A 14,432-nucleotide genomic window follows, 5' to 3' on the forward strand; every position below is an offset into this window, starting at 1 on the left:
TGCCACTACACTGACGCATCCTTATCACCCAAAGTCCATCGTTTGCATTAAGTAGGTAGGGCTCACTGTTGCTGTTGTACACATAATGACATGTATCCGCCATTACGGTAGCATAACAGGGTATGTCTTTTCCAGAATGTCACATAGTTGGAATCATACAATATAGAGCCTTTTCAAAGTGGCATCTTTCATTTAGTAATACACATTTAAGTGTCCTCTATGTCTTTTCATGGGCCAATAACTCATTTCTTTTTGGTGTTGTGTAATATTTCATGGTCTGGACATACCACAGTCCAACCATTCACATACTAAAGGACATTTTGGTTACCTCCAAGTTTTGGCAGTTATGAATAAAGCTGCTAGAAGCATCCCTATACATGTTTTTGTGAGGACATAAATTTTCTCCATAACCATTTAAACATACACAGTTCAGTAGTGTTAAGTTTATTTGCATTGTTATGCAACCAGTTCCCAAAAGTTTTATTAAACAACAACCTTTGTCCTCATTCCCCTCGTGCCTGCCAACCACCGTTCTGTTTTCTGTGCCTATGAATTTGACACAAGACAAATTCATTTGACACAGGTGCCACTACTTCCTTCATATAAGTGGACTCATGAGTGTTTTCTTTTTGTGACTGGCTTATTTCACTTAGCATAATGTCTTCAGCGTGATGAGACCAGATTAGACCACCATTCCTTTTGAACATTGGTATTGTACCACAAAATCAAGTGGTTTCCAAACATTTTTTCTAAGCCATGTTCATTAAAAAAAAGCAAAAGTGGAGAAATTCTTATTGCTTAGCCTTGCCACCTGTACAATACAATAGGAAGGGGTTGGGGAGGGGGCTGGTCCATCCAAGTCCCCACAAAGGTGCCCCATGACATGAGACTGTGCACAGTCTTCATCTTGACTATTATTTATAATAGTGATTTGTGGCATTTAAGATGTCAAATTTCCTTTAAAATGGTCAAACATTAAGTTGTGTTACATGCCAATATAAATGTCAAATGTATATTATTTCTTTCAAATTATCTGAAAACTATTCATTTGCATATCATGAGACTCTTTAGAAATGGAACTATTTGACTAACCAGCACGTCCCATTCTCTGACTCTGGCAGGTGACAGAAACTTGCAGGCATTGACACTATAGGGGAAAGAACTCTTGGACTTTAAAATAATAAGCCCTGCAGGGTTCAGAGTCTCGCCCCACCAGAGGGAAGTCTTCGGGTAGAGGACATAAGGACTTTAGACTGAGTCAGGCCTGGTCATAAATTCAGGATCTTCTTAAGATCATTAAAATCCTAGATGAGTGTCTCGACCCTTCCAAGCCTCTGTTGTCTCATCGGGAAAATGGTGTTAATAATAACTTCCCCGTAAGATTCTTAAGAGGATTAAATGAGAAAACATATGTTAAAGACACTTGTCACATTAGCTGGGGCTTGGTAAGTGTTCTTTCCTCGCTCTTGGGAAAGTCATTTAATCTGATTCTTAATTTCATGATAGCTATAACACCTAGGTAGAATCCTTTACAATTTAGCTTCTCCTGAATCCCACTCCTAGGTCAGCTGTTTTCTACACATTCTTACTAAATCCTGGGATTTCACCCCTCACCTGTACACTGACAAGTCCCAAATTTATACCTCCAGCCCAGGCCTTTATCTCGAGGTCTAGACCTTTATGTCTGTCAATTTCCTGGACGTCTTCACCCAATATTCCATGTGCTTCTGAAATTCAACATGGCCATACCTAGACTCCTTAAATATTGCTCCTCAAATCTGTTGCTGCTCTTGCCTTGGTGATGGCCACCGCCTTCCTCCATTAACAGACATCTGGAAGCCATCCAGGACCCTCACTCTTTCTCTCTGTCTCTCCTACTTTTTATTAACCCAAGGCCAACCAGCCCTGTTGCATCAACCATTTTGGTGCCTTTCAAGCCCCTCCCCACCTCCTTGGCTGCCACAGTTCTCACCTGTGTTCCTGCAGCAGCCTCCGGGCTGGTCTCCCTCCACGAGCCTGCTCTCTCCTCACCCTCCTGCACATACCAGTCCCTTCTACATGCTTCTGGCAGAATTTTTTTTTTCTTTTTTTTCTTTAAATCAGAAAGCTGACCGTTTCCCTCTTCCTAAAGCATTCAGTGTTTCTGCCTTGCTTTCAGAACAAAATCCGGGCCATCTGACATACAATGCTCTTCACAGTCCTAAACCTTATGGCCGATCTTCATCTTGCCCACCTGTTCTTCTCCACAAAGGCTGAGCTGCTTAGCAGTGTATCAAAGACCTCTCTGTTCTTTCCTTCTTTAGGGTTTGTATATACGCCACTGTCTGCTACGATGTGTGTTGTCTTCCATGTGTTGCTCAGCTCATTCTAACTCATCATTCAAAACTCATCACGTGTCACCTCCCTCAGGGACCCCTCTTTTCTCTTGAACCCTGTGTTAGCTGCCCATCCTGTGTGGGCACTGCTTATCTGTATCACATTAATTGAGCTACTGTACACAGAGACTGTTCCTTTTACTTCCATATTTCCAACCCCCAGACCAGAGCTGTCAGACTGACTGAGACTGACTGAATGAATGAATGTGTATATTATGTATGCACAAAGGTATGAAGTAATAAATAAAGCATGTTAAGAATGTTTTGTAGCCAGGCGCGGTGGCTCACACCTGTAATCCCAGCACTTTGGGAGGCCAAGGCGGGTGGATCACAAGGTCAAGAGATCAAGACCATCCTGGTCAACAGAGTGAAACCCCATCTCTACTAAAAATACAAAAAATTAGCTGAGCATGGTGGCGCGTGCCTGTAATCCCAGCTACTCAGGAGGCTGAGGCAGGAGAATTGCTTGAACCCAGGAGGCGGAGGTTGCAGTGAGCTGAGATTGCGCCATTGCACTCCAGCCTGTGTAACAAGAGTGAAACTCCATCTCAAAACTAAAAAAAAAAAAAAAAAGAATGTTTGTAAACTACAAAGCACCAATCACTTGTAAGGGCTTGTTATTTCTGTGTACATACATAGTATATACATTTTCTGTTCACTTTTTTTTTTTTTTTAAGAGGCAGAGTCTAACTCTGTTGCCCAGGCTGGAGTGCATGTCGAAATTATAGCCTACTGCAACCTTGAATTCCTGGGCTCAAGGAATACTCCTACATCAGCTTCTCAAGTAGCTGAGACTACAGGCACACATCACCACCAGCTAACTTTTTATTTTTATTTTTTGGGGAGACAGGAGCCTTGCTGTGGTGTCTAGGCTGGTCTCGAACTCCTGGGCTGAAGCGATCCTCCATTTTTTTAGATAGCTCCCTCAAAGGGATGCATTTTCTTCTTACTAATTTGCCTATGAAAGCACAAAATTGTATGTTCTAGTTGGCAAAAATAACTCGGGTTAGTGTGTATGTGTGTGTGTACACACTGATATTATCCTAAGGGACTTCTGATAATGAATTTAAAATCTTGAGTTTCGGGGTTTGCTGGAAACTGGAGAGAGAATCTTAAGTTTAGGTGTCAGCACCAAAATTAGCCTGCCCTCCCATCACCAGTCCCTAAACAGCCCTGACTTCTTTTTAAACATGAACTTTGTTCGTATGAAAAGAACTAACATGTTCTCCAACTTCCAGACGTTCTTACAAAATTAGTTATACAGATTATCCAAATTTAGCCCTTTAAAAAATAATTGTGAACATTAGCTCCTTACGGAAAATCTATGTTTTCCTCTTCTAGAGGAAAGGGCCTTCTGAGGGCAAATCGTGTGGCAGTGTATAGATTGTCATCTCTCTAGAGACCTCAAAGCAAAGAAGTATTTTCTATGTGCAAAATGGTACCTCTTTTTTTCACCGTTACGTCCTTTAAAAGATTAGATAAGCCAGCTCGCACCTGTAATTAATCCTCACTACTCCCAGTTACTGGGACCAGGAATAACTGAGGCCAGAGGATCACTCGAGCCCAGGAGTTCAAGGCTGCAGTGAGCTATGATGGTGCCACTGCATTCCTGCCTGGGTGGCAGAACGAGATCTGTCCCTATTTATTTTTTTAAAAAATCAAACAATAACATTAGTCACTTTTTTTAAATAAAAAAATTAATAATCTTTAAAAAGACAAAAAAGACTAAGGAATTCGTTCCCACTTATGGAAGTTTAACAAAGATAATTACCTTGTCAGCAAAAGCCAACACACGCCATTTGAGCCTCACAGCCCCCAGCCCCCTGGCTCAGCAGAGAACCCATTTCTGCAAAAGCGTGTTGAAAGGGAAGGTTTACAGACTGCACCTTTATGGCAGCTACCAAGGAGGCAGAGATGAGTATCTTCATCTTCAGAGAGAGCCTGAATGTTGTATATGACTGAAAACTCAGCACTGTAATATATTCAAGAAGACCTAAGGGTTTACTTTCCAATAAGGATAGAAAAAATCTGAGCACCCCACTGTGAGCTTATCGTAATGCTGCTTCATATAAAAAGTTGGTAATTAGTCCCTGAGTGAATAAAGTAGAATAGATGATAAGAGATTGATACTAAGAGGAGAAGCACAAAATGCTCTTGCCAGTCATCAAAATTTAAAGGCTATAGAGAAAGGATTGGGGATGCCTCTGTCTGTTTACATACTATTTCCAACTCAGAATTTGTAATGATAGGGTTCATTAACTGGTGTTTTTAAATTGTATGAAAATGAAGCTTATATAAATTTCAAAGGAACACACAGATTGCCAAATGCAGGAGACTGCGATCCAGCATAAAATGCCACAGAAGAACTGGTGGGAATTTTCATTTATATCAATCTCTTTTCCTCCAGCTGGGGGTCTTTTGCTAAAATCCAGATGTGGGACAATGCAATTTAATATGAGAGCCAAACAGCAAATTTCAAAAACATGTATTTCTGGGAACTCCAGAACATGTCATCATTTGTCTAAATTTTGTTTTTTTAATATAATTTAATATCAATTCATTTGTATATTTCTGGTGCTAGAGACTCCTGCTATGTTTGAGTTCAGACTTCCCAAGTTACCAGCTACCATTCATTACTTAATGTGGAATAGGCCTTTATTTTTGTAGGCGGGACAGTCCAGAAAAAATGAAGATTTTAAATTTCAACCCATGTTTTAATTTTCATGAAAAGGCATGCATTTTCATCAAAACTAATTCCATGAGTACTGAGGAAACACACTTAAGTTTCTAAACTCTCCCTAAAAAGTAAATACAAGTGAACCCCATAAACAAGCAAAAATTCCAGATCTTCTGGGTGATGGTATCATTTGTATTTTAGCACTTAATCTTTTCCATTGCTTTTAGATCCTTATGAACTGTCTGTGAACTATCTCGATCACAGTGGAAAATCCAGGGTCTACCCATCAGGTCCAGTCCGCAGGATCCCGGGGACTGATTCCAATCTGAATGAGAACATAGGCATGTTTCTTTTCACACAAAACTGACCAGCAAAAATCCTCATTTGGAAAGCATGTAAATTAGAACTTGATTATTCAGATCACAAAAGAATTCATCAGAGGACTTTTTGAATAGAAAACATAATGACATTTAAAGCACGGTATTTTAGTTCAGGGAGAGATCCATTACATATATGTCAGAATTTTGAAAATCAGTTTCTAGGTAGAAAGAAAATTGGCTTGTGAAATAATTTAACAGGTCAAATTCACAATTATATCAATCTCGACAAATACACCAAGAATATGAAGCAAAGAGTTATTGGATATGCATTATTCCAGGGATGGCTGGACTAACGCACATCCCTCAGCCCCAGGAGCTTACAGTCTTCATAGGGAGATGGAACAGTTAGGTAAACAGAAGCCAGCACCCAGGCAGGCAGCAGCGCAACGATCCCAGAACGACATGGTCAGTAAATGAGAGTAATTCAATCAGAACTGCTTCAGGATCACTGCCATGTGTATAGACGTAGAAACAATATAGACATTGAGCAAGTAAGAATCTTTGGGACAATTAGCAGCATATGTTTTATTATTTCATAGTAACATTCATCAAAATAGCTTAATGGGATAATTAACTCAGGCATGTGGATTCAATATTGATAAGCTTTAGCAAAAAATACTATATTTAGCTAAAGTATGAGAAACCTAAATATTTTCCTACCAGAAAAACAATTGCATCTATTTGCAAACTTTTGGCATGTCAGTTGGAAAAAGTATGGTGTTCATAGAAATTAACCATCGAGGCCAGACAAGGTAGCTCACGCCTATAATCCCAGCACTTTGGGAGGGTGGGATGAAAAAGTTCATATATTTCCAAACTTTTGGGGTGTCGGTTGGAACCAGTATTCATAGAAATTAACCATTGAGGCCAGACAAGGTAGCTCACACCTGTAATCCCAGCACTTTGGGAGGCTGAGGTCAGTTGCTCACTGGAGGTCAGGAGTTCGAGACTAGCCTAGCCAACATGGTGAAACCTCGTCTCTACTAAAAATACAAAAATTAGCCTGGTGTGGTGGCACATGACTCTAATCCCAGCTACCGGGGAGGCTGAGGCACAAGAATTGCTTGAACCGGAAGGTGGAGGTTGCAGTGAGCCAAGATCACACCACTGCACTGCAGCCTGAGACACCTCAAAAAAAAGAAAAAGAGAAAAGAAATAAACCATCGAATGCTGAGCTGAAGACTCTAAATTATCATTCTGTAATAGTAAGTGGATAAACCAAAACTTATGATGTAGCCTTTATGTTTGTTGGTAGTTTTCTTTCCATTTTTTTTCTTTGCAGAATGGCATAGTTTATCACAGAACATTAAAACTAGTTCTCAAAAAATACATTTATCCAAAAAGGAAAGTTTCAAACAACTTTCTAAAAAAATTATTCTTCATTTTTCTTACATTTTATATTAATATTGTGCAAATTTCTACACCCTTTCTATTAAGCTCTCTGACTGTTATTAGCTTTGCTTGCTGGTGAGAGTATCTTTCACTGTAGCATAAAATAATACTCCATTTCAAATTTTTTTAATAGTCAAGTTTTATTCGCTATGATACAACACAATTGTAGATTTTTTTTTTTGTCATGTACCAAGGTACGACATATTGAAGGTATTTTCGATTGTTTATATTTTGCAATTTTGAACAAAGTATGACTCTGGATCCACAGTCATATTTATAAATATTTTTAAATAACTTAAAATCATTTAAAAAAATAGATAAGGCAAGTGGAAAACGCTTTACTAACTGTAAAGTGCCTCATGTGTAACATGTCCAGAGCACACCAATGTGGCTGCTAATTTACACGCCACCAGAAGAGCTCCTAACTGTGTAGTATTTATCTGTTTGTACAACTCATTAATGAATAATCAAGTACGTTTGAGTCTCCCATCTCTCTTTGAAAGAGACGTGGTACCAACTCTCCCCGTATCTATTTCAGTACTAATTCCTCACTGTTTTTAATTTGGGTCAAAGACTTGGGGATGGAAAAGGGAAACATGTTTAATGCAAACCTATGGCCCAAATGTAAACACTGAAATCGTCTTGAACACACTTCAACATTGAACGTATGTGTAAAGCCTTTAGAAATTACAAAATGGACACGTGCGCATCTGTAGGTTAGTCCAACAGTCTATAATGCCAAAAACAGCATACAGTGGGTATGAGTGACTTTAACTGAGTTTAGTACCTTTATCCTTTTAGTCATGGGGCTGTGTGCTTTTCTTCGGAATCTCTTTCTTATTTACTTTTGTCCAATTAGAAAATAAAGCAGGGCAGGGTGGTTGCATCTGTTTACTTTCTGAGCATGGGTGTATGTAAACACACACACATATCTGTGTATTTTTTCCAGAGGCTTCTATGTACACATTGTAGAAAAATCATACTGTTAACATAAATAAACTCCAGAAGAGAAATTCCAGCATCCCATGTTCCCTTGCCTATTGTCTGTGTGTGTGTTTGCAGGTCCGTCTGTCTTTTTTGATTCTGGCTTTCTCTCTTATTCAGTATTTATAAGGACCTGTAGGGCAGGTGTCTAAAAAGAACTGCATAGTCACCAGGAGTTAGGCGGAGTGAAGTGCCCGTGCTCATCTTCCCAACGTGAGTGACCAGAAGAAAAAAAAAAACACACAGGAACAGACTTTTGAAACCACATTCAGGTTAAAGGGCACTGACCATCCTGGCTTGTGTTCTGCCTAAAGGACAAGGCTTTCATTTGATAAAGATCATTAGTCACCAAGATATATATTTTAGAGAGTTCCCAATACTGAATATTCCGTTGGCAGTCACTGGAGTGTACCAGATGGTTCATTAGCATAGGCTAGACAAGTCAAAGACTTTCAGAATCATTTAGAAAATGTCAGACCGAAACAAGAATCCTGTCACTTTTTATTAGAATTAACTACATCATACCCTGGACACAGATTTCACCTTGGGTCAGAAAAATTAATACGGAATTATATGAATTGTGTAATATACTGGGTTAAGATAAGTCTTTCTCCAGGGACTCATTTGCTGGCAATATATTAAGATCCCTCTACTTTAGGAATCCTCAAACCTTTCCTTTTGTAAGATATGAAAAGAGTTGACCTTGCTCAAAATCCATTGGTGTCTAATTGATTTGAGGTATATGCAGAATATTCAACAAGACATTCTTCTAAAGCTCTTTTGTGATCCTTTTCCCAGGAAGCTTGGTGAGTGGGGTTTACTGAATATTCAGCAGCATGTAAAGTATGCTTTATGTCAAAAGGAAAATATATCCATTAATTGAACCCATTGCTTTAGTAAACAGGAATTAAAATGCTATTGAAATGTTGCTTTCTTTTTTTTAATGCAGATGTCAAAAACCTTGAAAACTTTCAGCTGGTAGAAGGTGTCCAGGAACAAGTCAATGCCGCCCTTCTGGACTACACAATGTGCAACTACCCGCAGCAGACAGAGAAATTTGGACAGCTACTTCTCCGACTACCCGAAATCCGAGCCATCAGCATGCAGGCCGAAGAATACCTCTACTACAAGCACCTGAATGGGGATGTGCCCTATAATAACCTTCTCATTGAAATGTTGCATGCAAAAAGAGCCTAAGTTACAACCCCTAGGAGCTCTGCTTTCAAAACGAACAGAGATTGGAGGGAGTGGGGAGGGGGAAGAAGAACAGGAAGAAGAAAAGTACTCTGAACTGCTCCAAGCAACACTAATTAAAAACTTGGTTTAAAGATATTGAATTTAAAAAGGCATAATAATCAAATACTTAATAGCAAATAAATGATGTATCAGGGTATTTGTATTGCAAACTGTGAATCAAAGGCTTCACAACCCCAGAGGATTCCACATACAAGACATTGTAATGGAGTGGATTGAACTCACAGATGGATACCAACACGGTCAGAATAAAAATGGACAGAACAATTCTTGTATATTTAAACTGATCTCCGCTATGAAGAAATTTAGGAACTAATCTTATTCATTAGGCTTATACAGTGGGGGATTTGAGCTTACAGGATTCCTCCATGGTAAAGCTGAACTGAAACAATTCTCAAGAAGCATCAGCTGAACCTACGATAGCCCCTCCTCTTCCCTTGAAGGCCCCAGCACCTCTGCCCTGTGGTCACTGAATCTGTACGGGGGACCCGTGTTCAGCCACACCCAGTAGTAGCTCCACCAAATCATGAACAGCCTAATTTTGAATGTCTGTGTCTTAGACCTGCAAACAGCTAATAAGAAATTCTATTAATATGTTAGCTTGCCATTTTAAATATGTTCTGAGGTTTGTTTTGTCATGTGTTCATGGTGTTAAGAAAATGCAGGCAGTATCCCTCTTCTATCTTATATAAGTGTTAATTAATATTAAGGGAAATGACTACAAACTATTAAAGCAAATGCTCCATAGCTAAAGCAACTTAGACCTTATTTCTGCTACTGTTGCTGACATGTGACTTTGGCATTGTTGGATTTCATAAAAAAAATTCTGGCAGGAAGTCTTGTTAGGATACGTCAGTCTTTTTCATCCTCTAAGTTTGTAGTTCATTTAAAAATAAAACATTAAACATATTTTGCTGGGACGTCACATAGTTACAGTTCTAAGTACTTGGAAGCAAAATTGACGCATGTTAATCTATGCAAAGAGAAAGAAAAGGATGAGGTGATGTATTGACTCAAGGTTTATTCTTACTGCAAGTGAACAACCTCAAAACTTGGGATGGAAACGATGATTTTTACATGTGGCTGGAAAGATATTAAAGTAATTCAAATCTTCCCCACAGGGGAAAGGAAGAGAGTGATACTGACCTAAGTCATAGGCCAAAGTCCGCTGTAGAACAAATATTGGAGGACAAAGAATCACAAATTCTCCAAACGACTATTATCAGTATTATTAACATGCGATGCCACAGGTATGAAAGTCTTGCCTTATTTCACAATTCTAAAAGGTAGCTGTGCAGATGAGGATCAACATTTGTTTAAAATAAAGTATTAATACTTTAAAGTCAAATAAAATATAGTGTTTACATTCTTTAGGTCCTGAGGGGCAGGGGGATCTGTGATATAACAAAATAGCAAAAGCAGTTATTTCCTTAATGTTATTTTTCTGATTGGTAATTATTTTTAACAGTACTTAATTATTCTATGTCGTGAGACACTAAAATCAAAAATGGAAATTTCATTTAGACTTTAATTATTTTGAGATTATCGGCGGCACAATCACTTGTAGAAACTGTAAAAAATAGAAGTATCTCCTAGTCTCTTAATTTTTTCATAAATGTTTCTGGCTTTTGAATAGTGTATTTATATTGTATATCATAGTTTCAACCGTAGACAATTATGATGCTAATTTATTGTTTCTTGGTTTCACCTTTGTATAAGATATAACCAAGACTGAAGAAACCAAATATATGTGTTTACTGTAGCATGTCTTCAAGTTAGTGGAACTTAGTTCAGGGACATAGAAGAGTCTTAATGAATTAAAGTCATTCACTTGATGAAATGTCTGTAAATCTTCATAATTCTTACTGTAGTTTATTTAATATCTATTGTAAATTATGTGACTTGTATCTTCCTCTGGTTTTCAAGTAAACAACAAGGTGGAGTCTTACCTGGTTTTCCTTTCCAAGCATTGTAAGTTGTATACCAAAGATATTAGTTATTGCTTCTGTGTGTACAAAGAGGATTATTTTATTACTTTTATTAATCACCTCTAACTACTCATCCACATGAAGGGTACACGTTAGCGAAGCTGGGCGTTGACTCATGCACAGTCCCAGTCACCCGTGTTAGCTTCATGGCTCAAAGGACAATGCAACATCACCAATCAGAGCTCACACCCAAAGTGTTATAGAGAACAGCAGCATCGTCGCCCTCCCCAGCTGAAAAACAAGTTGGCTAGAAGACACGTGAAGAGCAATGGTGTTGTCAACAGTTGATGAAACAGTTCTATCATGCATGTGTAACATGGGTGGAGACAGTTATGAGATTTGACTATAACTATTTGGAAGGCCTTTAACCTTGCCAAAAACCCAAAAACATTGATTTTTATTTTATATTTTAAGAGGTGGGATCTTGACCTCACATGTTGCCCAGGCTGGCCTTGAACTCTTGGGCTCAAGCATTCCTCCCGCCTCAGCCTTCCCAATAGCTGGGACTACAGGTGCATGCCAGCATGCCTGGCCACATTGACTCTTAAAATCTATGTTTTCTTATTTTAAAGATATTTCCCACTGAAAATTAAACCTAAAAAAACGTCACAAATTGGCATGTTGTTAACCTGGTAGATTAAATCATGAGACTGGTTAGAAAGCTCGGCAGCACAGAGGGTGACATCCACACTACTGATCACACCAGCCACAGGAGCTGATAAGCTGAAACGCATCACAGCCAGCGTCTGTTCACCTAAGGTTGACAAGTGAAGTTTCTCTGATGTTGATTGTTAGCCAATTTGTAACCTGACATTTACTTAGTAACTGCCTGATCAATTACAGGACTTATTGGTAAAAGCAGACTCAAATATAAAGGTTTTTGGCTTAACTTGGTTTATTATGGTTGGTCTATGTTTGTAAACAGACAATATGTAATGTCCGAATATTTGTATCACAGATCTGCAGCTGCCTTGGACTTGAATCCATGCAATGTTTAGAGTGTGAAGTCGGTTACTCGTTGATGTTTTCTTACTGTATCAATGAAATACATATTGTCATGTCACTTCTTGCCAGGAATTTCCCAACAAAATGGAATTTTTTTTTTCAGTATTTCAATAAATATTGATATGCCCAGCCTGATATTTTTTAAAAGTTTTTAATGTTGTCCTCATTGTATTGGATACTAAAGCTTCTAAGATGCTTGACTAGGGGTGAAATCAAAAGAATCCCACAGGAATAGATACTTTTCCCTCTAGATATCTTCTAGAGTGGGTGACTGTCCTTCCATGGATACCTGAAGCATTGCATTCAATCTGTGCATCATTTCTACACATGAAATATTTTATGATCATTTACTGTCATCATTAATTAGCAGAAAAGTCTTAATAGCATCTCACGTTTTTGTAGAGCTTATGGTGTCCTGATACTTTCCCAAGTGCTTTATTACTTCACCGAGTCTTCAGAACAGATCCAGGAGGTATTATTATTCTCATCTTAAAGCCCCTTGCATGAAACGATTTGATACGCTAGTCAGCGGAGGAGCGGGAGTTTGAACCTAGGCAGTTTGACTTCAGAATCAGCACTCTTAAACACTGCACCATTCTGTCTGTAGACCAGCATGACACTTCAGATTTGCTTCAGATACTAGAGAAAATCAGGCATCGGGTCACCTCACAGTATATATAGATATTTATCAGCAATCCAAACATAAAAACCTTAATGGTGTTTAAGCCTAAAAAGTAAAATGCCCATGTTCTAGAAATTAGCCTCCTTCAGAACCACTGTGGCTTTGCAGATGTTTAAGGCAATAAAATCACTATAAAATCCATTTTCAAAATTAATAAAACCTCTGTTACAAAACAATACAAGAGCCATAAAACTTAACAGTGTTTAGGAAACATTACGGTCCAGCCTCCCACTTCACACTCCACCCTTCCCATCCCTAGCCCAGGCCAAGATAAGCAGGAAGCACTTAGTCTTTCCCAAGCAGATGCCAACTTTTCTTAGGATCCTACAAAAAGATACCATGGAGTCCAACCCAAAATACTGCACTTAGAGTCTAGGGTATGAAACTTCCATTTTTTTTCTTTTTTTTTTTAGTTTCGGAGACGGAGTTTCTCTGTCGCCCAGGCTGGAGTGTAGAGGCACGTTCTCAGTTCAACAGCCTCTGCCTCCAGAGCTCAAGCAATTTTCCCACCTCCACCTTCTGAGTAGCTGGGGCCACAGGCATGTACCACCACACTCAGCTATTTTTTATTTTTTGTAGAGATGAGATCTTCTTATATTGCTAGGTTGGTCTAACTTTTGGGCTCAAGTGATGCTTCTGCCTTGGCGTCCCAAAGTGCTGGGATGACAGGTATAAGCCAGTGTCACCGGCTGAAACTAAGATTTTTTTTTTTTTTCCTGCCTCAGGTTTATTTGTACAAATAGCACAGGAGGACCCCAGCCCCATGCAGATGGCAGCCCCAGGGGAGTTACACCAGTCCTTCTGTCCTCACATTGGCAGACAAAGATATCTATTCTGAAGCCTTTGTAGGGGCCTGGGCACCTTTGAGAGCCTGAGCTGGAACTGAAACTGGAGCTGAAGCCTGGGCCTTGGTTTGATCCTTGGCCTTGGCCTTGACCTTGACCTTTGGCCGGCAGAGCCTGAGCCCCTTGGCAATGCGTGCCTGAGCACGCTTCCCAAGCTTGGGGTGGGCAATGTAGGCAAATCGATCGAGCTTGCGGCTGACACCCTTTGGGATCTTGGGCTTAACCTCCTTGGGCTTTACGAGGGCCTTGATGGCCTCGGCACGTGCACTCATGGCCTTGGCATTGTTGGCCTGCATCTTCTTTAGGCCCTTCTTGTTGTGCTTCTTGGCAAAGCGCATGTTCCTCAGGAACTTGGGGTCCACCCCTTTAAGAGACTCGTATCTTTGTGATCGGGGTTTCTTGATACCATTTCTGTGCCATTTTCGGGACTGGTTGTGTGTGGTGTGGTTCTTGGACTTGGCCATGTCTGCACAGCCGGTCAGCCGTCCTCTCCGCAGCCTGCGCCCCGCCGCCGCCCGTAAGTTGCGGATGACACCCTGAAACTAAGATTTTTAAACGACTAAGTAGTGGCCTACAAAACACAACCCCCTTGCCAACCTCCAACTAGAAAGAACTTTTTAAACTATTCTTGCTGACAGTCCATGAAATATGAATATATATTCATATTTAAACGAACTATAATTATCATACAGAACAGTGTAGAATTTGATATCGACATATGTATATATCCGGGTAATCATCACACAGGTCAAGCAAGATAAAGCACAGGGATTTTTTAAAATGTTCTTATAAGCGGGTTATATACCTAAAAAAATTTTTTTTTGGAGAGAGCGTTTCTCCAAAGCCCAAT

The 14,432-nt window shown here is 39.5% G+C and overlaps 1 protein-coding gene across 4 annotated transcripts in view; it reads left to right on the forward strand.

Annotated features, from left to right (window-relative positions):
- The window catches only part of NR5A2 (nuclear receptor subfamily 5 group A member 2), a 150,471-nt gene extending 138,287 nt beyond the window's left edge, over positions 1-12,184 (forward strand). For all 4 annotated transcript variants that reach the window (XM_002760616.7, XM_002760617.7, XM_078356423.1 and 1 more), the window contains one exon: positions 8,758-12,184. In XM_002760616.7, coding sequence (XP_002760662.1) covers positions 8,758-9,005 — 248 coding nt within the window. In that variant the 3' untranslated portion in view covers positions 9,006-12,184. The remainder of the gene's footprint in view (positions 1-8,757) is intronic.
- The last annotated feature ends 2,248 nt before the right edge of the window (positions 12,185-14,432 follow it).

This window comes from Callithrix jacchus, chromosome 19, assembly GCF_049354715.1.
Source record: "Callithrix jacchus isolate 240 chromosome 19, calJac240_pri, whole genome shotgun sequence".
Classification (NCBI taxonomy): Eukaryota; Metazoa; Chordata; class Mammalia; order Primates; family Cebidae; genus Callithrix; species Callithrix jacchus.